Source organism: Symphalangus syndactylus, chromosome 18, assembly GCF_028878055.3.
Source record: "Symphalangus syndactylus isolate Jambi chromosome 18, NHGRI_mSymSyn1-v2.1_pri, whole genome shotgun sequence".
NCBI classification, from domain to species: domain Eukaryota; kingdom Metazoa; phylum Chordata; class Mammalia; order Primates; family Hylobatidae; genus Symphalangus; species Symphalangus syndactylus.
Window position 1 is genome coordinate 92,390,486 of NC_072440.2, and position 26,265 is coordinate 92,416,750.

Sequence of the window (26,265 nt, forward strand, 5' to 3'; positions counted from 1 at the left end):
AAGGGATTCTCCTGCCTCAGCCTCCTGAGTAGCTGGGATTACAGGCATGTGCCACCAAGCCCAACTCATTTTTGTATTTTTAGTAGATACCGGGTTTCACCTTGTTGGTCAGGCTGGTCTTAAACTCCTGATCTCATGATCCGCCTGCCTTGTCCTTCCAAAGTGCTAGGATTACAGGCGTGAGCCACCGTGCCCGGCCTGCCTATCTCTTTAAACTATTCAACAATTCTTGTTTGGAGTGTGTGGAGGCTTGAGCTCTGGCTGAAGTGAAGTAGAGGGAAGGCCATCACATTCAATTTAAACATATGCAAAAAGTACTCCTTTTAAAAGTGGCAAACCTGCAGAATATAAGGTAAAAAGCAGTTTCTGTCTATCCTTCTAGGCCTTTTTCTTTGTACAAATACATGGGTACATGTATGCAGATACATGTGCAGATTTATGGTATACATATTATTCGGTAACTTAAATCACTTATTATTTTGAACATTCTTTTGTGTAAGAACTTAGAAGTCTACCTTATTCTGCTTTGACACATAATTTTTAAAGCCGCATGAAAAGTGCTTGCCAATTTCTTGATATACAATTAATACATGGCTATGGTAATAAAAACAGTACAGGAGGTATAAATAAAAAGACCCCCCCGCCTTTCATATTTTTCTCTACAGCTAACCATTTTTAGCCAGAATAACTAGAAACAAAGGGTTAAAAGGCTCCCTTTCCTATTGCTGCTAGTCACATCTTGAAAAAATTACTATTAGTTCTGTTCACCACCTGAGTGGCTCTTTCCCCTCTAGGCAATTTTGACTCCTGTGTACCAAGAATACCTTTGAATATATTCTTTTGGCACCACATTTATTTGAACCTATTTCCACTTTATTGGAAAGCTCTTTTTAAGATCACAGAGTTGATGTTGTGCAAACTTAAAGCATCCCAAACGGAGTTTCTGGTCCTCCCCCAGCACAGCTAATGGCAGCCATACTGTCCCGCCTCTCATGCCAGACTTGGTCCCACTGCTCCCCGGCAAACACCGTGGGTTCCTACCTTGAAACAGATCCCGATTCCAGCAATTTTCATCTCGTCCGCTACCACCCAAGGCCAAGACATCAGCCCCTCTGTACTGCAAATCTCCTGCTTTGTCAGTTTTACCTCCAAAGTCGGTTTCAGCACAGCCACCAGAGTGAAGGTTTGAGAGTGTGCCATGGCTTCTCTCAGTGAGAAGCAGAGTCTTCACAAAGACTCACGTTGAGGAACTTACATGTGCTGTTTTCTCCCTGCCTTACCCCATGGCCTTATTCTGGCCCTTCTCTGACCACTCTCTTTAAAATAGCAAATCCTCATCATACTCATCTTTTTTCTGTTTACCCAAACCATGTTCTTATTTATTTTGTCTTTGCCACACTGGAAGGCAAACTCCGAGAGGGCAGGGATTTTTGTCTCTTTTGTTTACTGTTGTATCCTCAGCACCATGGCCTGGCATACAGAAGGGCCTTATATGTGTTGAATGGATAAATGAATTCGTTATCATAATCTGCTCAGTAACTTGCTATTTAGAGCTTACAGATTCATCACTGGCTAATAGGTATGGGGTGGATAAGTGTTTGACCCCTTCTCAGCTGACCTTGAGAATAGGGCCTGATTTATAGTTCAGTGTTGATTTTATTTAAAACAGGTCATTATTCTAGTTTAGAGGAAAAAGCCCCTCTAAAAGACAAGATCAAATTCAGCAGGTAATATAATGTTATAAACTATAAAGATACCTGTTAGGAGTTGAATTGGGCCCCCCAAAAAGATATGTTGGAGTTTTAACTACCAGTACCTCAGAATGTGACCTTATTTGGGAATAAAGTTATGACAGATCTAAGTAGTTAAGAAGATGTAGGTGGAGTAGGGTGGGTCCTTACAGATACCTCGTGTGACTGATGTCCTTACAAGGAAAAGGAAATTTGGACACAGACACTGGGGAGAAAGGCTTGTGAAGACAGAGGTGGAGACTGGAGTGGTTCTGCCACAAGCCAAGGAACACCCAGGGATGCCAGAAACTGGAAAAAGCAAGGAAGGGTTTCCAGCTCCCCAGGGGTGAGGTCCATGCCCTAGAGACTTCAGAGGGAGCATGGCCTTGCCAACACCTTGATTTTGGACTTCCCAGTCTCCAGGACTGTGAGAAAATAAATTTCTGTTGTTATAAGCCACTCAGTTTGTAGTGCCTTGTTACAGCACTGCTGGGAAACCCAATAAATATTAGTTTCATTTTCAAATGACAGGCCTTTTGCACATGAGCTCTCATGTTTCTGCACCTACGAATGCAGCTCTATTGAAGAAAAGGTGAGCTTTTTGTTAGAACAAACCTGAAAACAAAAGACTTCCAAGGTGGGGGGGTGGGTGTGGGAAAGAAGGGGCTATTATTCCTTTATCTGATCATGACCCTCACTGGATCAGGAGAGGAACCCATGACTGAGCACCATACAGAACATGCTGGTTGCTCTGGCTGCCTGCTGAGAAATTCATAACCACCCCGAGACATTCAACTCTTGGAGAACTGAGGCTTCTCTGACTTGAGATTGGAAAGGAAAAGTGGGAGTCACTTCATGCTGCCAAACAACAAACCATTACTAACAAGCCAGGTGAAAAAATAACCCAGTTGGCTGAACAGGCAGGATTGGGAGCTGTCAGTCTGGTACTCACAGAACAATAATTATTTCCATTATGAAGACCGGCTGCCAGTAGGCTTACTGGAACTGCACCAGCCTCTTGCTTGGGGAGGGTGGGGTGGAGGCAGATGGAGCGAGGCGCCTGCATGCAGGGCCCCAAGCCTCGGTCTGTCACTCATCTGTGACAATGGCCACTGTCCACTCCTCTACCCTTGCTATTGTCAATCCCACTGCCCTGCCTGTGCTCAAGTTTCTCTCCCAGAATACAGCCTTTTCATTTATTTAAATCCTGCTCATTCTTCAGGGACCAGCCCAAGTCCCAGTAACTACCATTAAACCTTCCCTGCCAATATCAACCCAAACTCATCTCATTCTCTAACTTCCATCGCACTCTGGTCTAGATGGAGCACCCTTGCTAGTGAATGGGGACCACAGACTGGCAGCATTGGCATCACCTGGGAGCTTGTTAGAAATGCAGATCCCTAGCCCTGTACCAGACCTGCTGAATCAGAGCTTACACTTTACCCAGGCCCCCAGGTGGTTCGTACGCACACTAAGGTATGGGCAGCACTGTCTGTAGTACTGGTTCTCAGCGCATGGTCTATGGACCAGCAGCACCTAGGACCATGTTAGAAATGCAAAATATCGGCCCTACCCCAAACCAAGTGAATCTAGCTCCCTGGGGGTAGGGTCCAGCCATCTGTGTTTTAACAAGGCCCCTGGGGAGTCTGAGGCACACTCAAGTTTGAGAACTACTTCTAGTTCATTTGGCCCAGCATCTAATTCCAGGGTGCTTTTCCATTTCATGTGTTCCTCTCCCTCTTCAAGATGTGGACCCTGAAGGCAGGAGCCATGTTGGTTGTCTGTCTGGCACTCAGACCAGTTTCAACAGGGTGATTGACATCCCAGGGTAACTGATCAGTTTTCCTTCCCCCTCCCTGCCCTATACAAGCACAAGGCAGTCTGGGGAGAAGGAGAGAGGAGGAAAGGGCCGATGGAAGATGACCTTCTTTTGTTTTCCCGAGTCTCTCAAGGGTTTGAAGTTTTTGTGGGAGGTTGGGGCGCATTATGCTGCTTCTCTCAAATTGGAGACCATTGTTACCATGTAATTTTATGTTGTGGCCTGACTTGATCCAGAATTCTGTCTCCAATAGTTTTATGTGGGTTTTCTCCCTGGAAAAAGTTTTTATTACGATTGAGCAAATAAAGCAATGTTAGCTAACTGTTCCCTTTTCTGGATCTATATGTCCTTCATCTGGGCAAGTGGCAGTGGCCAGCTCCTCTGGCTTGCAGGACCAGCAAGGAAGATTTTCAGACGTGACTAATGTATAGGCTCCTTGGACTTCCTACTCATGAACTCTCATAAAATGTGCTTTGTTCCATCATCGTCAATTAACACAGCAGCGAGCAGTACTGGGCTGGGGAGCAGCTGGGCCTCGCCTTTAGTGCGCTTCCTCCTCAGCTGGCTGTGAGCTTTCAGATAGCCAGACATAATTCCTTTTGAGTTGCTTAATGGACATATAATTTTAATCAGTCATAGGACACTTGAGTGGGAAGGAACTGGAGAAATCTACTCTTTTATTTTACAGGTAAAGGTTCTGGCTTAAAGGTTATGCAGTTGGTTAACAGAATTATGACCAGTCTAGCCCTTCTGGTTCTCAGTTTAAGAATAATAGTGACTTCCAGTTAGTGAAGCATTCCCCGGTGTACACTTATTTTCGTTAATCCTGATGGCAAACCTTAGACCTATCTCAAGATTCAATTTTGTGCCTAGGACCATCCTCCCAGATTGGAGTCCCATGGGCCAGCCCTGTGATGTAATATGCAAAGGCTCAGAAACCTAATTTGGAGAAGAATGTTATGGGCACTGAAGACGTCCTGCAGTAGACAGGACACCCCAAGGCACAGCTAAGTTGTGGGGCACATGTCTCCAGCTGGAGCTGTGGGAATGAAAGCTGGCATAAAGAATGTTGGGACAAGGGACATAGACCTAATCAGATTTCCATCTACTCGAATGCTGCTTACAATCTGACTTACAATCATGGGAAGGAGAATGGTGATTCCACATAAAACCTCAGGTACTGAGGACAGCAACCTAACCTACCTGGAATAGGGGTAGGGAAACTGGAGAACCTTCCAGCAAGACAAATGTCTGCCATTTTCGTGTGTCCTCATGAAAGCCTCATGACATTCTTTCAAGACTGACATTATTTCTGTTTTACTAAAGGGACAATCAGAGAGTTATGCTAGACTGGAGTCAAAGCTAGAGGGTCCCAGGTTCTTTTCCTTAAACCTAAGCTCCCTCTAGGGTGACCAACTTGCCCCATTTTGCCTAGGGCTCAGTTTTGAAACAAAGTCTCGTGTCCTGGGAAGGCTCTCCACTCAGGGCAAGCCTCGATCCTCCCTCTTCTTGCCCTGGAGGGAATAGGAGTTCTTGACAGGCGCCGTCCTGGCCTCGCAGGGCCTGAGTTCAGCCTGTTTTGCTCAGCTGATTGGCGCCTGGCACCAGGGCAGGGCGGGCTGCTTGGTTGGGGTGGAGGGGGGATGTGGCCCACAGCCCCGGGCAGGCTGCTGCTCTGCCAGCTGCTGTCACACCCCATTTTACTGTGGAACGCCGGTCACCAACAGGAGAGTGCCACCTGCCTGGTTCTACTTTAATTCACACCCACAAGAAGTGGAATATGAGGGAGAAAACAGGAAGGCAAGTGACTCAGCCATCAGAGAAGCCAATCCCCACTGTTTGTGCCTTGGGCCAAATTTAGGTGCAAGGGTCAAAAACTTACTCAGAATTAGCTCAAGTCAAAAGGGACATTAAGGATACAAGTCTCATGGAAACAGGAACGAGTTTCACGTCCCAGGCATTAGCAGAATGTGGAGGGGACAGCTCGCCCACCAGTCCTCCCCAGCCCAGCCTCCCTGGTGTCCTGAGAGGCCCAGTAACCAGCACTGGGTTTTGAACCAAATGGTAATGCAGACAGGCAGATCCAGAGGGGATGTTGCACTTCTCTGGGAATAGGACTGGGTTGCAGGATGCAGCTTAGAGGGGACATTCCAACAACAGAGCCTCAGAATTCGGAAATGGTCCTGGATGTGGCAGGCACTGCCATGGGGGCAGGGGAGGGTGTGGGTGGCAGCTGTTGCTGCCCAGGTAGAGTTTATGGTAAGAAGGAGACAAGAGCTGCACAGACTCTGAAAGCAGGCACCCCCAGGAGAGTGAGGGGAGAGAGGAAGGGGCTGAGCTATGCAGCTTGTTTTTTTTTTTTTTTTTTTTAACCCACACCATCCCCTCCCCCTAGCATCAGGGAAGTCACTGTGTCCCAGGGTGGGGCAGAGAGAAGAGAGAGGGAAGAGGCAGAGAGATAGTAGGAATGTCATAGCTAGTAGAAGTCCACCCCCATGGCAGGAGCTAGGAGTTGGGGGAACAAGCATTTCTCCTCCTTCCCCCCTGTAGTTCTTGGCCCGGGACTCCAGCTGTCACAGCCTTGATTCCTGGCTGACAGCGGCACTACTGTATGTTATGCCCTTGGCTTCTCCTGCTTATAGAGCTCTGACCTGCCCAGGTGGCTCCAGATTGCAACTTCCTTACTGAGGCCTCTCACTCCCCTCAGAGGTGTTTTCTCTTCTCTGTACACTCACATCCATCAGATTGTACCAAGGGCCTTTTTCTTTTTTTTTTTTTCTTTTTTTTTTTGAGATGGAGTCTCGCTCTGTCGCCCAGGCTGGAGTGCAGTGGTGCAATCTCGGCTCACTGCAAGCTCCGCCTCCTGGGTTCACACCATTCTCCTGCCTCAGCCTCCCGAGTAGCTGGGACTACAGGCGCCCACCATTACACCCGGCTAATTTTTTGTATTTTTAGTAGAGACGGGGTTTCACTGTTAGCCAGGATGCTCTCGATCTCCTGACCTCGTGATCCACCCGCCTCGGCCTCCCAGAGTGCTGGGATTACAGGTGTGAGCCACCGCGTCCGGCCCGGGCCTTTTGCTTTTTAAAGCAGTTCAGGTTCTAGTCCAATGAGGACATGCAAATTCCATCTTGTTAGGAGTCCCTTAAGGGCCTCTTTTCTGTTCTTTTGATGCTCTTGGTATTTCTAAAATCCTGATCATGAACTGGGGCCTGAGGTCCTCAATGGGGAGAAGCCAGCATGTTGAAGCCTTTATGGCCCAGCAGGAGTCCCGGCTGGGACTTCGAGACCTGGCTGTCTTCATCACCAAGGCCAATGGGTATAGCCACCACTTCCCAGCCCTGACAGCTAACCAGTACCTGATGCTCAGCTAAGTTAGCAAGAGGGACCACCCACTTTAACAGCGAGAAACATTGCCCTTCTGAGATGGCTGTGTAGGCCAGGAAAGAGTGTGGGCCAAGATGAGATCTCAGTCCATTACAGCATGATCTGGAAAGGAGGCAGGCTCCGTAACTGGGCTCTAGGGAAACCATTCTTACCACCCTCCTCGGAGGCTGCTTCAGGTTCTGGCCAGGAAGGGCCCCAAACAAGAGGCCTACATCTAAGGCAGTCAGTGCACACAACAGGGAAGAGAGTCATGCCAGAGAATCTCTAAGTCAGACTGTGTTTTGTGGACTCCTAGCGTGGAGCATTTATCCACGGGGTGGAGATGGTCACGCAGATGTCACTGGAAGACTCATGTGGAGACGTGGGACAAGCTGGGCTTGACAAGTAGGACAAGTCATAAGAAAGTGTAGGGAGGCTGCAGGCAGACGTGTTCTAAGTGCTCATCGAGAGCTCAGAACTCTGGGCAGCAGGTAGGGCTACGGCAGTACCAGGGCGGTTTTCTCCTCCACTGAACACCTCTACGATGCAATAACCATTCTTGCTGCTAGCTTTCTTCCTTGCTAGTAATAGGTCTGCTGGTACTTGAGAAGCTAGGCAACATGGCTTAAGTCAGGCATCTCATTTCACTAAAATTCCAACAGGCTTCAAGGGCCTCTGCAGCGGAGTGCCAGGAGTTGTTCCTTGTTTTAGGAGAGGCAAGATTAGTGAAATAGAACACTTCCAACAGAACAGTGGGGCTGACAAGTGCTGGGTTAAATGTGCTTGTTACACTGGGAATCTGTTGTCACGTGTCATTCATGGAATGATGTACAGGTCATCTTGGACAGGACCAGTGCAGTGGCCACCACCATGACCAGGAAGCAAGATGGCCAGCCAGGGCCACAGCCAGGACCTTCAGGCACTGTTCTTTGAGGAGGAGGAAGGCAGAGTTTCAAGGGCGGCGGGGGCTCGCATGACATGCTTTCCACAGTTCCCACTCAGATCTTGATATTCTGGCTTGTGGGCATATAAGTCCTGGAGTCACTGGAACCAGAGCCAGATGGTCAAGTGCTCTCTTCTGGCCTGAGTTCAAGGTGTGTATGGGGTGAGGGAGTCACTGATGCAGGAGGACTAAGATCTGGGTTCATATGACCTCTATTATAGGACTGTCTCCTAGAAGGGTAATTAGACTTGTTAAATGTTTCATAAAATGCCTGAAAATTATCATAGCCAGATACTACGCAAGTGTGATGGGCAAGAGCCAGGGGTTTTTGGCCAAAGAGCTCTTAGAACTCACTCAGCTCTGGAGGAAAGGCCTCTTCAAGAGTTCCTCAGGCTGAGATGTAGGCATGACGTGCAGAGTGCTGTTCAGGGACTTCTGCAGGAGGGTGCCATCTGGTCAGGACTTGAGGCAGCTTTCAGAAGGTTGAGTTTGTTTGGAGGGATGGAGGGGGAAAGTGCAGAGAACTTTGTGGGCAGGACCTTTGGGGCAGAACTTCTCAGTGTTGCTACTGGACACGTGGCTAGGGGCCTGCTCTTACCTCCTCCTCTCTCCTCTGGATAGTACTGGCCACCACAGTGCCCATCAGGGTCCAAGTGTAGGCAGGATTGGGTCAGGTTGTACGGATACACCTGAGAATGGAAATGGGTGAATAGCAGAAGACTGAGCATTACAGGAAGACAAACCTTAAGGGGCCAAGAATCTGGAAGCTTCCACAGCATCTCGAGCTGTGTGCGGGCAGAGGCCATTCTGTTCTAGCAGGAACAGAAGTTCCCATCTCAGGGTCTTGGGAAACCAAGAGTGACCCAACACCAATTCCTTCCCACCCATACTTTGTCCTAAGACAAAAGTCTTATGGGACCTCATCCCAACTGGCTTTAGTAAGAGGGCAGGCTTTCTTCAAGGAGACAAGAGGAGGAGAGGAGGAGTTAAAGTGTGAGAATGGGATGGGGAAGATAATGAGCTTTCTCCTGCATCTAGGCATGAAATGGGATTATTCTGAGGGTGTTGGTCAGGAATGAGTCAGTTTCCTTTCCTATTAGGAAGTCCACTTATTGAATGCTTTATCAATACTTCTGAAGTCTTCAGTGACTTTAACGTTAATGCTTCATTTTGCAGAAGGTGGTAAGGTTCAAAAAGGAGACATGACCTGTTTAGGTCACACAGTCAACAATTGTCTAAGCAGAGGATCAGCTAGGGTCCCACTCATGCTAGGCTGCCCTGCCCCCACCCTCCATGCTTAATCTGGTTACCAGTTGCCATCTGTCAGATTTGACCTCTAAACGTTGATGCCAAGTCACCAAGCAGGACATGTCATCCAGATTTCTTTATAGAAGCCTAGGGAGTACTTGGGACCTGGGGCTCCCAGGGACTTTGCTCAATGTCCCCATATTGGCCATATAACCAGGAATCTAGGTTCCTATTTAGCCCTTTATGGTTCTCTGAGATCTCATCTCTTTGAATCTGGGTGCCACAAACTTCACTAGCTTCTTGACCAATGAGAGGTATTGGACCCTCTCACCCTGGGAGACAGGGTAAAAGTCTACCTCCAACAAGTTCTTCTCTTTTTTGCAGCTGTCAGGAAGAATTTGGAGACAAACAAGGAGTGAGGCACTCTGGAGAAACCTTGTGTCCATTCCAGTAGTTATCTCAGGACTGGTGAGGACTGGCTGACCCTTTCTTATACACGAGGAAATATGAGTAGGACTGGGGCGGGGGCTTGAGGCTGTTAGAAGTCAGGGGAAGTTCCTAACTGAGAAGCTGCACAGAAGTGATGGAAGTCTTCCATCACCTGTCTCAAAAGTGATGGAAGGCTCAGATGACACTCAGATCTATTGGGAGATTGGGTCCTGTATTAGTCCCTTCTCACACTGCTATAAAGAAATACCTGAGACTGGGTAATTTATAAAGGAAAGAAGTTTAATGGACTCACAGTTCTGCATGGCTGTGGAGGCCTCAGGAAACTTACAATCATGTCAGAAAGCAAAGGAGAAGCAGGCATCTTCTTCACAGGGTGGAAGGATGGAGTGAGTGCAAGCAGGGGACATGTCAGACACTTATAAAACCATCATATCTCGTGAGAGTCACTATCATGAGAACAGCTTAGGGGAAACTGCCCCCATATCTCCACTCTTGGTCCTGCCATTGACATGTGGGGATTGTGGGGATAATTCAAGATAAGATTTTGGGTGGGGACACAGCCTAACCGTATCAGGTCCTCACTTTGGGGATCTTGCTCTAGCATGTAAGATATTCTTACAGAATCTTGGGCTATATCTGGTAGGACTGGGGTTCTGGTTCTGCCCTCTCAGCTGCTAGCTGAGAATATGTACCTATTTATTATGTTCCACTGGGGGCTGCCATCAAATTCTGGTGACTCTGACACCCAACACTTGTCCAGGAGTAATTCTGCTGAGGCATCTGCAAAGCTCATCAGTTCTACCTCAAAGAGTGTTGACTATGGCTGATTCACAATGGCCATCTCCCCATGGGGAAACTCAGTGAACGACTCATCTTAAGAGAGGAAGGGCTTGGTGAACTCATGGACAACTTTCTTCTTCTGCCCTTTGTCCCCCAAAGTATACTCCAGAACACCCTTACCTTGAGCTACTCTTGCCTGGATCTCCAGTGTCTGTCTGCTCTCTCTGAGGCCCTGCTGAATGAGAGAATGTCAAGCTGAGGGCACCCAGGTGCCCTCAAAGTTCTCCCTCTGTTCCCCAGCCACCCCTTGACCTCGGACCTGGGACTGCCATACCACCCTGCCATCTCCTGGTGGCAGGAGAGCTTTCTTCTTCCACCTGTCTTTGTGCCTGTCCTCTTGGGCCAATGTTTCTTTAACTGAGTAGTAGCAGAGCAGCATCAGCCTAGGACAAGCATGGAGGCAAGAGTAGGCTCACTGGTTTGTAGAACCGCAGAGCAAGAAAGGACTTGAAGGAACTCTGGTTCATGGACAAGATGAGGCAAAGAGACTCTGTACCAGGGAGGCAAAGAGACTTCAACGTCTCAACTTAGGAATGACAGCATTGGAGCTTGAGGCTGGAAGAGATAGCCTACTGTCTGTTCTGCTGGTCTTCTCCATTGGTTGGTGGGCTATGTGCATGGTGGATCATGATCTAGTTATGTGATGATTTGTTTTTAGCAACATTGCTTAGTCTATCAAAGAAGAAGGTCTGTCAATATTACTCCAATTTACATCATACCTCCAGTATAATAAGTATTAGGTAAGGAAGTAAAATAAGACCTAAAAAATGAAAAAGAGAACATGGAACCTGAAACACTTTGGGGCACTGTCACTGGTGTTTTGAGTTCCTGCTGCAAACTATACATTGGCATTCTCTTCCCTAGTCAGCTGGAATTTCCTGAGGACAGGGGTGGGGACAACAGTGAGATGAAGCTCAGGGGCACAGCTGACTTCCATTCATACAGTGGCCATCTCACCTGTAGTCTGGATATCTTGTAATTGTGGGCCAGCCCTTCATAGCAAGGGTTCCTTCTCATACATGATTCCCTTTTCATATATCATGTAGTCACCTTCAAACTACATAACCCAAGACTTTAGAGCATATGGAGAACACGGGTGATACGGTTTGGCTGTGTCTCCACCCAAATCTCATCTTGAATTGTAGGTCCTGCAATTCCCACATGTTGTAGAAGGATCCCAGCGGGAGGTAATTGAATCATGGGGGCAGGTCTTTCCTGTGCTGTTCTTGTGATAGTGAATAAGTCTCATGAGATCTGATGGTTTTGTAAAGGGGAGTTTCCCTGCACAAGTCTTCTCTTCTCATCTGCTGCCATGTGAGACATGCCTTTCACCTTCTGACATGATCATGAGGCCTCCCCAGTCACGTGGAACTGTGAGTCCATTAACCCATTTTCTTTCGTAAATTGCCCAGTCTCAGGTATGTCTTTATCAGCAGTGTGAAAATGGAACAATACCGCAGGACTGAGAAGAAAAAGCTTAGATGGTATGGTAAGGCCTGGCAGGAGCAGGTGGCCCTTTTGCCTTACTTGCCCTCGCTGAGATACCACGGCTGGTGACGTTAAACCGGAAGAAGGCTTGGTTCCTGCTAGACTCTGTTGGCTTGCAGGTGTGGTCCTTCAGTGTGGCCTTGCACATGTCAATGGAAGGGTCTGTGGCCATAATGGAAGAGATGGCCACAGTCCCATTAGGGAAACACACTAGGAACACAACCATAGTTCTCACAACCATCCTGTTTCCAACCATATTTTGATCAAAGCATGTTCTCTATTTTATCTGGCAGTCCTTGGACTAGGCTGGACTAAGCCTCTATGCTGCTCCTTGAGGTAGGACTTGGCTCCTGGCTTCTCACAAGTGACCTCAGACACACCCATTTAAAATGTATTCTTAGGCCATCAAGTAGGCTTTGGATAAATATTGGACTTTGTTCATTTTTATATGTATGATTTGAGGGGCTGAAGGCAAAACCTTGATACTATCTGAGGCACGTTGATTAGGTTGGGGGCCCTGCCTTCAAGAAAGTCAGCTCAGAAGGGAAAATAAAGACAAACAGTCAAGGACAAGTAGCTAGGGCAAGGCAGAATATGGTTATGGCTCTGATTACGAGAGTTCAAAAGGAAAAAGTTGGGGGAGAGGTAAGAACCAGAAAGGAGAGCCACTGGTCAGTAGGCTATGTGGTTATAGGAGAAACAGCATTTGAAATAGGCTCTGAAGCCTGAGACTTCACATAGGAGATGAGGAGGGTTAGTTTTCCCGTAGAACACATGGATGTTACACACAGCAGTGTGAGCTGGTCTTGATCATCTCCCCAGGGGGTAGAGACCAGTGAGCCTGGAAAGATCTCACCAAGACAGATGCACAAGGCCTTCCTCATGCAGGATGGGAGTGGTGCTGTGATTCTAGACTGGGATCAGCAGTGGGCCTGACGACAGGGTTGGGAGGGGGGACGAAGCAGCATGGGGACCCAGAAGCCCAGCTTCTCACCAGTGAGGTCTGAAGAGGGATAAATGCCTGGGAGCTGGTGTCCCGTGTAGAGCTCCCAACAGGAGAACAGGTCAGTTACTGGGATGGCCAAGTATAGGTTCTCACTGTCACAGGTGCCAATGGCCTGGGGAAGTTCTGTGAAAAGTACAGAATGGGTAAGTGGGACTCAGGTTGGGGTCGGATTCTCCTTATTGTCCAGCCTTGGCATACCAAGACTGAGGAGTCTTGTTGGAGGCCTTTTCTCTCCCAATGGGGTAAGTCCGTGGAGAAGGTTTCTGGAGTCTCTAGCATGTCAGGCTTCTTTGGGGCCACCTCAAGCTGGGCGTATATCCTCTGGAGGGAGAGATCCTGGGACCCACCCCACAGCTGGGTTCAGTTTTATTAGAAACAGACGCCACGCAGTCCTCGCCATGGGGGCAGATCTGGCAGCTCAGGCCTGTGGGTCCCAGGATGTTGAGAGTTGCCCAGGGGGCCTGGGATCTGGAAGCCACTTCTTTCTAGTTCTAGGCATTCTAATGGCATGACATGCACCCAAACACAGGCTATTCCTCACAAGTGCTGTTGTAGACTGTGTTAGACACCATGCATTCTGCTCCCCGAGAACACTGGACAGGGATCGCTCAAGCCTGGCCTGGGAGCAGCCTTCAGCATCCAGGCACTCCCTTGTGTCTGATGTGACACACCCCTGTGATTGATGGCCCAGGACAGTGGCTGCACAACTTCTCTCCACCCTCCTTAGCCCATTAACCAGCTTAAGCCCTCGGGGGACCCCCTCATACAGCACCCTGGAGAAAAGACTTGCACTGCCAATAGCAGAAGGGTGGAGTTATCTGTCAGGAGGACTATGTCAAGGGGTCCTGGCCTAGGGCTCAGGTGCTGGTGTCCCACGTAGAGCTCCCAAAAGGAGAGCAGGTCAGTTACTGCGATGGCCAAGTATAGGTTCTCACTGTCACAGGTGCCAATGGCCTGGGGAAGTTCTGTGAAAAGTACAGAATGGGTATGTGGGACTCAGATTGGGGTCAGATTCTCCTTATTGTCCAGCCTTGGCATACCAAGACTGAAGAGTCTTGTTGGAGGCCTATTCTCTCCCAAGCATCCATTTCTCATCACTCCCCTTTGGCCGTTTTACTTTTCCACTGGAGCCCTAGTGTGAAGGCCCTTAAGTGAGATGGCTTTTATTTTTGATTCAGTGCCTCACTCTTGCCCAGGCTGGAGTGCAGTGGCACAATCATGGCTTCCTGCAGCCCCCATCTCCTGGGCTCAAGCGATCCTCCCGCCTCAGCCTCACGAGTAGATGGGACTACAGGTGTGTACCAGCATGCCATGGTAATTTTTAAATTTTTTGTAGAGATGGGGTCCCACCATGTTGCCCAGGCTGGTCTTGAACCTCCGGACTCAAGCAATCCTTCCACCTAGACCTCCCAAAGTGCTGGGACCATAGGCATGAACCACCTTGGTCAGCCCAAGAAGGCTCCCTTTTTTTTTTTTGGAGACAGAGTTTCACTCTTATTGCCCAGGCTGGAGTGCAATTGTGTGATCTCGGCTCACTGCAACCTCCACCTCCAGGGTTCAAGAGGCTATCCCTCCTCAGCCTCCTGAGTAGCTGGGACTACAGACGCATGCCAACACGCCTGGCTAATTTTTGTATTTTTAGTAGGGACAGGGTTTCACCATATTGGCCAGGCTGGTTTCAAACTTCTGACCTCAGATGATGTACCCGCCTCAGCCTTCCAAAGTGCTGGGATTACAGGTGTGCGCCTGGCCAAAGGCTCTTTTTTTTTTTTGAGGCAGGGTCTCACTGTGTCACCCAGGCTGGAGTACAGGGCTACAAACAGGCTCACTGCAACCTCTGCATCTTGGGTTCAAGCAATTCTTGTGCCTCCTGGGTAGCTGTGATTACAGGTGCGTGCCACCATGCCTTGCTTTTTTTTTTTTGTATTTTTAGTAGAAATGGGGTTTCACCATGTTGGCCAGGCTGATCTGGAACTCCTGGCCTCAAGTGATCCACACGCCTCGGCCTCCCAAAGTGCTGAGATTACAGTGTGAGCCACCATGCGTGGCCGAGAAGGCCCCCTTTTTAAACAAAAGTCTTATCTTTTGGGAAGTCAGTAGGACAGCCAGGGATGGGGAAGCGGTTCTGGCACTAGATCAACAATGGCAGTTTCTCAGGTCACAGCTGTGTGAGGTCTGTGCTCACAGCCTTGGGTTCTGAAGTGTAAGCTTTTGGTTAAGACAGTGGGGAGACAGGGGACTTGGGCTCTGGTCCAGCTCCATACCATGCTAGCTGTGTGATGGAGCTCCACTCAGAGCCTAATGCCACCTTGAGTTCTACCCATCTTACAGAGCTGTGGGGCTCAGAAGAGAAGGACTCCATCTTTGGAGAGCATCTTGGTGTTCAACATGCTTTCACTCTTCAGCCTCCTTAGAGGGGGTCAGTAGTTGGAGAAAATGGGGATTGGATAATGCTAAGTTCCTTGCTTAAAGTTCACAGTGGAACCAGGATTCAGACCCATCAGATGGCACCCTGAAAGTGCTGTGAGGATAGAACACTGCCATCTGTGTGGCAGCAAGCCTTCAACACTAGAATCCTAGTCACCTTAAGAGGATGACACCTAGCAGAGCTATAGGAAGGAAGACAATACACCTGTTTTCTTACTTCCTGGAGCTGTAAAACCTATAAGTAGGCCTAGTCATAGGCAAAAGATGACTCACCTGGAACTTCCCTGTTCTTATATCCGTTCCCTGCTATCTCTACATTGGGTACCTAATGACCTTGCTGGGAAGATGGCCATGTCTGATTTATACCAAGGTCTTGATACCACTGGCTACCCTTACCATGACCTTGACATGAGAAGTCTACCAAGGTTAATATTTCAGGGGTGGTGGCACCAGGGAGGGAAGACTGTATGGGGCACCTTGAGTCCTGTTCATGTCATTCCTGGCATGATTTAAGTGAAGTCTTACTGCTGATTGTATGAGTAGCCACCCATTCTCTGTATTACTTCATGTGTCTGCCAACAGCTCCTTCTATACTGGGCTTCCAATCCCAGCATGCAGACAAGCCACTTGTGAGGAGTTATTTCTGTGTAGCCCCAGTGGGAGCCCCCCCACCATGGGAGGGGCCTCCACAGCCATTGTTTGGACAAAGCCAGTGCAACTTGTTGGGCACCAAGACCATCCATGAGTCCAGGACCAGCACCTCACTTGGTGTACTTACCAACATCCTCGAAACTATATTCCATTTCTGCAGGGTAGGAGAATGGTTTCCCATCTGGACCCACGCTCAGTGTATAGTTCACATGGAGGACATAGTGGGTTTCATTCCTGTTCATGTACAAGAAGACATCACAGGAACAGTCTGCAAGTGATGGATAGAGTAAAGTAATTCAAAATCTAAGCAGTTAGAACCTCAAAACATTTTGAGCCTTAAGGGAATGTGATTATAGGACCTGAGTCACATAAACATGCAGCTGTAACCTTTGTTCCTGATTACAGATTGGTCATTTTTCTTACCTACATGTTTTGTAAATGTCGTAAATGACTAAAGGGTGCCAGGGAAGACCCCTTCCCTCTTAACTGTTGATATTCAGTATAGATAAACTTCCCTCTTTCCTCTTCCACACAAAGACTTCATGGCTACGGGATTGTCTAAGATGGAATGTTAACTACTCTTAAATTGGAAAGGAAATGAAAACAAGCTGTAAAGAAAACAAAATTTATGGAAAAGAAAACAAACTAAATTGTAACTCATAAAGCAGCCTTGTATAGAAAATGATAAAATCCTACTGAATTTCTGTATTTTCTGCCTATATAAGCAAGACCTTAACTTTTAACTTTGGAGCACTTACTCCATTTCTCTGAAGTCTGTTTCCTGTATGGTCATTCCCAGCTTTTTGCTTGAATAAACTTTAAAACTGGATTCTGATCCTTTCAATTATTTCAGGTTGACCATAGCTTAGAGCCATGCTGAGCAAAAGGCTGCCTGAATTTCCGAAGCTACTTCTGGGTAGTGACCCTAGGACAGCCTCCCTCTCCCTTACAGCATCTGCTCAGGCTGGACAGCATAGCTGAGTAGGCCCTGTCCTTGTGTGCCCACCACCTGATGGGGGGCTTGAGACCTCAATCCAATGAAGATGTCCACTCTGATCACGTACTCGAGTGGTTACTGGTCTCTCCTTTACAGTGTTTCAAACTGCTCCAGCCTGCCAAGCTAGATTAGATAAGACATGCTCATGTAATTTAATGACCTGTGAGGGCGGGGTGGGTGAGAGCTCTGCCTATGAAGTATGTTACCTGCCCAGCAGGTAACACTATCTGGTAAGCTATCTGCTGGGCAGAGGATCTGTCCAAACTGACGGCTTCTTACATGGACATGAGCACTAGCTTACCTCTTTAATCACTTTCGTGTCAGCAAGGACACTTCAAGCACAAACCCTTGTGTTCCATCTGGGAGGGAAATTTCCCAAATCTTATACCCAGGTTCATCCGCTTCTGAAATAGGATAGGGCACAGTTCTGATCCCTACTGCCACCAACTGGTCACCAGGGAAGACAGCTCCAAAGGTGATGTTGAAGAGTCTTGTCCCAGGGACTGTGTCTGTTGGAAGTTCTCATCTGTTACAGGCCTGTGGTTTACCGGCAACAGACTCTCCCAGTCTCCCTTAATTAAGTCTTCAGAGCTAACAGCATCCTGTTTTCTCTTTCCTGTGAGGGGACTAGAAAGGACTAGGGGTGTCTGTGTCCTTCGATAATCTTCTCCCCTTTTCCCTCAAAGATGCTCTTGTTTCTTAAAGAGCCAATCCTTCTTTAGCCAGTAACTCAAGAACAAGGCCAAGTGGGGAGCCACAGGAAGGATGGGATCAGCGAGGGCCATTCTGAGAACATAAGCCCATTCATAAACCCGAGGGCAACCCAGCAGCATGAGTCAAGAACTGCCAGCCATTCCTTATGCAAATAACCATTAACATACTAGCCTTTCCATCCCAGGTAAGAGTGCAATTTACTCAACTTTGTCCCTTTGTATGTTGGCTTAAGTAGTGGCTGAACACAAAAAAAGAAGCTCGCAGGTGAGGGCTAACCACAATCTTCTTTGTGTAGATTATAGGCTCGTGGAGGTCAAAAGAATCCTCACTACTGTTGTCTCTCCTCAGGACCGAAAGTTATCCAATCACATGAGAGTCTGAATAATAGTTTTTTTTTTCTTTTTTTCTTGGAGATGGAGTCTCGCTGTGTTGCCCAGGCTGGAGTCCAGTGGCATGATCTTGGCTCACTGCAACCTCTGCCTCCCAGGTTCAAGTGATTCTCCTGCCTCAGCCTCCTGAGTAGCTGGGATTACAGGTGTGTCCCACCACACCCAGCTAATTTCTGTATTTTTAATAGAGATGGTGTTTTACCATGCTGGCCAGGCTGGTCTCGAACTCTTGACCTCAGGTGAACCGCCTGCCTCAGCCTCCCAAAGTGTTGGGATTACAGGCATGAGCCACTGTGCCTGGCATTAATGATAGTTCTAAGGGAAGGTCTATATCATGTTTTTAAGATTTAATTGGATGATAGGCTAGAAAGTTGATGTTCTGAAGCTTTTACTTCTAAATATCAAGATCACACTTTTGACAGAACTCTGAATCCACTTACCCAGCTCTTAGTTACAGCCTACAAGTGATCAGAACTCAAACTGAATCAGTCTGTGGGCATATTGAGGCCTAAAGGTAGAAGCTGGCCCAGATGGGATGGGCTGTACTTGCTAAAACTTGAGCCCTTATGCCAAGTCAGTATTCCTGCTGTGCACACTAAGACATACCAGGCACTCTCCACATGGTCCTCTCTGGGGCTTGTTCACACCAAAGGATCATCCCAAGCCTGCATAACTTCAACTGAAGTGGCAAGGAACATAGTAATACTGAAGCTTGTGGGCATGAAAGGAGTTCTGTTTTGACCACCATCAACTTGGTCACATGCCAATCAGTGTCTGACCACGTGTGCTCCAAGAATAGGTGGCTGCTATAGCTTGCACCACAGATACCATGATGTCACTCTAGGAGAAACAAAGAGGCAGCAGATAAGAGGTGTGCAGTGGATGAGGCACTTCGCCAACTGCCTTCCCTAGAAAACCATAGCTGGCCACCCAGTTGGGATTGAGACAAACTTCTAGCTGGAGTTACAGTTGTGATGTTATACCACCCCATGAGATCACACCTCAGTCCTACCCAGAGGCACTCTTTAGAGAGAGGCAGGTATCGAGTTATATTAAAACCTAGAGAAGACGATACAGGAGTTGTTTGAGACGAAATAAACTTCCTGTAAGTAAGACCAGACGCCTAAATCCTGAAAACATTCATCTATTTGCTCCCACATTAATCTATTTGCTCCCTGGGACATAATCAGTTTTGATTAGAATTGCTCATAAAGATGAAAGCAGACTTAAGCTGTTTGACCAAGCTGAGATTACTTTTGCATCAACCTAATAGTACTCTGTGCTCAGAGCTCACAGATGTCAGTTAAAGAGCATCCTCCTGATCTGTCCCCACTCTTGCTCTCCCAAGGATTAGAGTGGGGTAGATGAAACTCACCCAGTGACTTCAGCCTCATTGCTGGAGTAGGGCTAATGCAGGAACATGCAGGCCCCATAGCTGTTGAAGCCATAGTCCTGCTTGGCCACGTGGCTCACCAGCATAATCTTCCTCCCTGTGGGATGCTTCCTCCCTGTGGGATCACCTGCCATATCTTGGAAGTGGTTCCTGAGCCTGACAGACAGGAGCGAGGTTGACCGTGCAATCAAGTTTGAGATCTAAGGAGTTGAATGCAAGGCAGGAAAGAGGCACTTGTTCACTTACTTGTTCTTACAGAAAAGAGGTACTTGCTTCTCTCATCTCCTCTCAAATGCAAGGCAACCAGATCTTTTACTAAGTTGGCAAGATAGAACACTAAAAGGCCCAAAAATCAAGGCTGACCAGAATCTCCCCCCAGAAAATACTAGACACAGGGCCACTGCTTGGAGTTGTGCAGGCTGTACAAGTTACATAGCTGCACTCAGCAACCCTCACTGTCCCTCCACCCCCTGGCTCGGTGCGAGCAGGGCTCAGCAGAGAGGACTGGCAGAAGAGGCTCCCAGTTGGAGGCAAGACTGGCAAAGACGGGGTACCTTCCCAGGTAGGCAAGATGAGACAGGTGGGGCTCCTATCTCCAGGATCTCAATAGGCTACAGGGAATTTGAAGGATGTGATGTCGCTTGCAGGCTACCTGCACACTGTATGGGAGAGTGGTGGGCAGGTCCATCTGGGCTGGCCAGGGATTGCTTGATCAGTCCTCAGCCCTACCATGGGGAGTGCATCCAGCCAATGCATCCAGCCATTGCTCAGGGTCCTGGGCTTCAGAAACCATGGGCACTTTGATCCTCAAGACACCTGCCAACAAGCAGGCTCTTCACGCAGCTCTGTCTCCTGACTCCCCTCCCCTCCTCCAGTTACAAATGTCTTAGCCTCTCCTTTGGGCTCTCTCCACCATATGGCTGTAAATGCAGATTCCCAGGACCTGACCCAGCAGATACCCACACAGGTCCATTTACATCTCCTGGAGCAGGGATGCAGCCTAAGGGTCACGTCATTCATAGGAATGGCCTTTCTTGTTGGGACCTAGGTTCTCCTGAGATATCCTAAGGGCTGAGGGCCTGGTTGGGGCACCAGCTTTGATGCTACTTCTGAGCCCAAGGCAACAGCAATGAGCCATGTGGTTGGGTGATGACTGTGTGCAGCCCACCTACCTTTAGGCCTCTGTTCCTTTGCCTGAAACACTCCCCTGCCAACCTAAATCAAGATTTGAAGTTGTATTTTTAATTGACTCATAATAACTGTACATATTTATGGGGTACAGTGTGATGTTTACAATGTGTAATGATCCAATCAGGGTAATGCGTATCCATCACCTCAAACCTTTATCATTTCTTTGTGGTAAGAGCATTCAAAATCCTCTTATAAATATACAATATAAATTATAAATATGATAAATATACAATATACTATTGTTAACCATAGTCACTCCACTGTACAATAGAACATTAAAACTTATTCCTCCTAACTGTAATTTTGTACCTTTTAACCTATCTCTCCTACACTTCCCAGCCTCCTGGCACCACTATTCTATAGTCTCTACTTCTGAGATCAACTTTTTCAGATTCCACAAATGAGTGGGGTCACGTGGTATTTGTCTTTCTGTGCCCGACTTGTTTCACTTAACATAATGACCTCCAGGTTCATCCACGTTGCTGCAAGGGACAGGATTTCATTTTTTAAAAGTGGCTGAATGGTATTCCTCTGTGTGTGTGTGTGTGTGTGTGTGTGTGTGTGTGTGTGTATCTAATCTATCTATCTCACATTTTATCCATTCATCCAACTGAGGGACTGAGAGGGACTTAGGTGGATTCCATATCATTGTGAATAGTGCTGCAATGACCACAGGAGTGCAGAGATCTCTTCGACATTCTGATTTCCTTTCAACTTAATCAAATCTTGTTTCCAGAAAAGGGTCTATTTCATGGCTGATAAGGCTTAAGTACTAAGGGACTTGGTTCCATGAAAATAACAAGTGTGGCCTCACTTCATAGAATGAAGGAGGTAGTTTCGGCCCCAGGAGACCCAGCATTCTGGCTGGGGTTACCTGTGCTCACCTCCATGTAGTTCCCTTCAGAGAATCTCCCTCGAGGCCTATGTGAAATAGGGACAGGACATGGTATAGTTGTAGGTGGTTTCTTCACCAGGTTCTATGAACCCAGACACCTTGATGTTCACACTGAGGGAAAACCATCTATTATCCTGGAAGAAGGGCAAGAAAGCACTGAAGTCCCAGGGAAGATGAGGCAAGAATCGAATAGGGAGGTTTGGCCCAGTCCCACCTGGCTCAGTGGGACTGAGGTACAGGTCTCTTGTTAGTAGATAGAGGGCTGGAGGTGTGCAGGGAAGGGAGCATGATGAAATAGAGCAGGTAGAGATGCACAGAAGAGACTTAGGATTTAGTGATCTGATGCTAATCTCACCTCTGTTCTGTTCAAGTGCTCCTGCTAGCTCCCAATACCTTCGAAACCCTAAATCCAGGCATAGCTGGGGCCCCAGTTTTCCTGTCCACCTTGCTGACATCATAGCCAGGTTAAACCCTGCTATCCCACATGAGGCTCCTTCTGATTGCTCTCACCTGCAGTTCTACCCCATGCATCACTTGAACGCAAGGTACCTGCATGCGGCTTCCTCTAAACTCCTACCGCGTTGGGCCTCCTGCCACACTCTGGCAGTTCCCAGCTGTCAGTTACAGCCACCTGGAAATGCTCTTTTTCTTTTTTTTTTTTTGGTCCACCTTACAAAGGTGCTCTATTCAGTAGAGGTCAATCCTGGCAAGGCAAAGATGGAATTGTGGTCTCTGCTCTTAGACACAAGAGGACTTTGCAGCTGTGAAGACAGCCTGTGCCAGGTAGAAGCGATCTGCCTCCAGGAGGGGATGCTGGATTCCCCAAATGTCCTCAGTGCTGAGGGCAGGGCCAGATTTCTTCCATATGAGTCTTGGACACCTGTTTCCTGGGGCAGTTGAACAAGGGCATCTCAGAAGCTTGCTCACCTGGTTGACCACATGACAGGCCAGTACAGAGGCCCTGAAGGTTTCCCCAGGCGTCTTCAGACAACACGTAGCCACAGCGTGGGGCCACGGGAGGTGCGGCAGCTGGGCATCCGGGGGTCTGCAGTGGAAGGAGTGTGGTCACCTGCCAGCCTGGAGGAGCCTGGGGGTCCTCAGAGGCCCTGGCACCAGGATCACTTAAGGCAACGCTGAGGGCTGGTCCCAGGGAAGCAGACCCAGGGCGTCTCATGGCGGGTGGGAACAGGCAGATGGGTGGGAGAACCGATGCTGGGCGGCAGGCTGTGGGGGGCAGCTGCTTGATTCTGCATCCTTGCTGGCCCCCGGGCAGGCCAGTCTTTCTGGGTTGGGCGGTCTGGAAGGGAACCTGGGTGGGCTGGGGGCCAGGAGGTTGTTTTGGGGACATTGGGCTGCAAAAACCCATGAATCCTTCCCCTGTCACCAGTAACTTCCGCATAGAAGGCTTTGTTGTCTAGAGAGCCTCATCCGGAAGATGCCGGCGGGGCAGCTGCTCTCCACCAAGCCCGTGAAGTCCGGGTCGGTTCGGGTCAGTTAGAGAAGGCGCGGCCCCTCCCTGCTGCCCTGTGGGAACTCCACGTGGCAAACGGAGGGCTTGGCGGGCACTTGCATCCCATCCTTCACTGACCTGGGCGGAGCGAGAAGGTCGCTTGAGCGCCCAGGCCGGGGCCATGGCGACCGGAGCAGAAAGAAGAACATAGGCAGGAGAAGCGGGCGGGTTGAGCGCGGCGAGGAGGAGGAGGAGGGGGCGGGGAGTGGGACGACCGGGCCACACCTACCCTGCAAGCAAGGGGCCCGCGGCAGGGACTTCACAACTGGGCTGGGGCGGGTCACGCGCTGCCCGGGGCTTTATCCGCAAGGCCTCCCAGGCGCTCCACCAGGTGCGGAAGCCAGGTCAGGTGCGCTCCGCCCGGGTGAGCTGCACTTCACCGCGGTACCCCAGCCTCAAAACTCACCGTACAGGTCTGGGAGCCCTTCACGGCTATGCCCTAGGTGGACTTCACACTTCTAGGACAAATTAAGAGTGTCCTAGGATTCTTGGATTCAGCTCTTAAAAAGAAAAAATAAAATCTATCTTCGGTTTTTCTTAAAATGTGTTTTAAGCATAAAAAATACATAACACAAATGCACAGTTTAAGGAAACGATTCTACAGCAATCACATCATGTTCTTGATCGCCCACAGCAATGCATTGCTGGCACCCCTAAACCTCCCCTGCCTCCTCCTCAGTGGTCCTGATTTATTCAACTAGCTTTATCTGTTCTCCTGGTTTTAACATCACTTTCACGGCTGCGGAACTTCTGTGCAGAATTGTTCCCATTCTTTTGAAGGCTTAGGTTGTTTGCACTATCTAAATGTTATAAATAATGCTGACACAAATATTTGTTCACAAGGATTATTTCCTTAGGATAAATTCTCAGTACAGATGAGGAATTTTCAGCCAATAGCCATCTTTATTTTCAAGGTTCTTGGAATATGTTGCCACAGTTTTCCCCCAAAGAGTTTTGCCAATTAACCATCCATCGGCAAGCCAAATCAGTAAGTGCCTACCCTGAGCCAGTCCCAGGGAATAAATGGCAGATCCACGTTTAAGTCTCAGTTCCATCACATCCTTGCCAGCATTTGGTTTTAGTTTTCTGAGATTAAACAAATCTAAGATTTTAGTCTGCATCTCTCTGACCTTAGAAAGGCAAAACTCCCACATGTGTCTGCTTGCTAATTAGAGCATCTTCTAATTGTATGTGTGAACTGTCCATTTACTTCTTGGGATGTTGATGTTGACCTGACGCACTTGGATGCATTCTTTATGTGGTAGAGATAGTTGCCCTTTGCCCTTTTTGTATGTTTTCAGAGCTGAGTGAGACCTGGAATTCACATGGTCCAAACTCCTTACCATGGGTTGAACGCTGCGCCTCCCTCCACTCCCCCCGCCCCAATTCTGCCACAAAGATATGTTCATTACCTAACCTTTAGAACCTGTGAATGTGACCTTATTTGGAAACATAGCCTTTGCAGAAGTAATTGAGAGTTTGAGAAGAGAGTTTATCCTGGATTATCTGGGTGGATCCTAAATCCAGTGTAAGTGTTCTTTTAAGAGAAAGGCAGGAGGAGACTTGGGATAGAAGAGTGGACAGCAGTGATGTGAAGACAGAGGCAGAGACTGGAGTTCTGCTGCCACAAGCCAAGGAGCACCTGCATTCACCAGAAGCTGGAAGAGGCCAGGAAAGATTCCTCGAGGCTTTAGAGGCCCTTTCCACAAGTTGGTGTCAGATTTCTGGCCTCCGGAACTGGGAGAGAATAAGTTTCTGTCGTTTGAAGTCACCACGTTTGTGATGCTTTGTTGCAGAGGGCCTAGGACAGGGATACAGCCTCCATTTTGCAGGTGGGAAGGACATGAGGGCGCAGGCTTATTCAGGGTCATTACTAAGTCCAGGGTTGAGATCCTAACGCAGGGTTCTTTGTCTCCTAGGCCATGAGACCAGGTGGAACATTTTCCCCCAGATGCCTCTCTGGTGTGCAACTGAGACTTCCATGGGGAACTCTGAGGCTGTAGGAATGGAGTGGGTGAAGTGAGCTCACACACTGATGAGCTCAGACTGTGAGTGCAAGGACCTAGGCTCTAGTTCTGTCTCTGCCACTTATTAACCTTGTGCTCTCAAATGAGTTATGTGTGGGCCTCCCAACAGTCTGAATAGCATCCTGTTTCTGCAGCTCCATGGTCTCTGCTTGGTGACCTTGAGTTGTTGAGATGTGCAGACTGGTTTTACTCCATGGATGCTTTACAAGTGTTGCCTCTTTAGGGGTAGTGGCTACATGAACAGAAATTGCACCATACTTTCATTTCTATTTGGTGGCTACTTCTCTTGATGCTTTAACTGTTACTCATACCCCTAAATTAGCTGGAGGGATTTGGGACACACTGCCCTATAACATGAAGCCTGTAGAAACTGAGTACTTGGACAGGACAAGAAAAGACATGGATTTCTTTTTTTTGAGACACAGTCTCACTCTGTTGCCCGGGCTGGAGTACAGTGGCGCAATCTTGGCTCACTGCAGCCTCAGCCTCCCAGGTTCCAGTGATTCTCCTGCCTCAGCCTCCTGAGTAGCTGGGATTACAGGTGGGCACCACCATGCTTGGCTGATTTTTGTATTTATAGTAGAGATGGGGTTTCACTGTGTTGGCCAGGGTGGTCTTGAACTCCTAATCTCAGGTGATCCGCCCACCTCAGCCTCTCAAAGTACTGGAATTACAGGCGTGAGCCACTGTGCCTGGCCAAATCATGGATTTCTAAGTGCTGTATAGCTGGGTATGGTCTCATTTAAGGATTCTGCAAGAAGATCTAGTGCTAGCTTGTCCACTGATAGACACTAGCAAATGCAATTATTGAACACTTGAAGTGTCACTAGTGTTACTGAGGAACTGAATTTCTCATTTGAGTTCATTTAAAATAAAAAATACTGGCTGGGCACAGTGGCTCACACCTACAATCTCAGCATTTTGGAGGCCCAGGTGGGAGGATCACTTGAGCCCAGGAGTTCAAGACCAACCTGCACAACATCGTGAGACCTCACGTCTACAAAAAAATAGAAAAAAAAATAGCTGGGGATGGTGGTGCACGCCTGTGGTCCCAGCTACTCAGGAAGCTGAGGTGGGAGGATTGTTTGAGCCTGGGAAGTCAAGGCTGCAGTGAGCTATGATCTCACCACTGCACTCCAGCCTGGGTGACAGAGCAAGACCCTATCTCCAAAAACAACAAC

General features: G+C 48.3%; 1 protein-coding gene across 15 annotated transcripts in view; it reads right to left on the reverse strand.

Moving 5' to 3' along the window:
- LOC129467803 (uncharacterized) overlaps positions 1 to 23,234 on the reverse strand; it is a 28,276-nt gene extending 5,042 nt beyond the window's left edge. Inside the window, exons 1-7 of one of the 15 annotated variants that reach the window (XR_010116943.1) lie at positions 22,475 to 23,207; positions 16,096 to 16,236; positions 12,879 to 13,013; positions 10,517 to 10,568; positions 8,457 to 8,547; positions 8,213 to 8,293; positions 7,671 to 8,088 (exon numbers count right to left, since the gene is read on the reverse strand). Coding sequence is in view for 9 of the 15 variants with exons in the window: in XM_063622801.1 (XP_063478871.1) it covers positions 13,614 to 13,855; positions 16,096 to 16,236; positions 22,475 to 22,946 (855 nt within the window). In the remaining 6 variants the exon portion in view is untranslated. Of the gene's footprint in view, positions 1 to 7,670; positions 8,548 to 9,817; positions 13,856 to 16,095; positions 16,237 to 17,266; positions 18,909 to 19,443; positions 19,662 to 22,474 lie in introns of those variants that run through there. The other 14 variants (XR_010116942.1, XR_010116941.1, XM_063622803.1 and 11 more) reach the window with 14 other exon arrangements.
- Between the last annotated feature and the right edge of the window lie 3,031 nt (positions 23,235 to 26,265).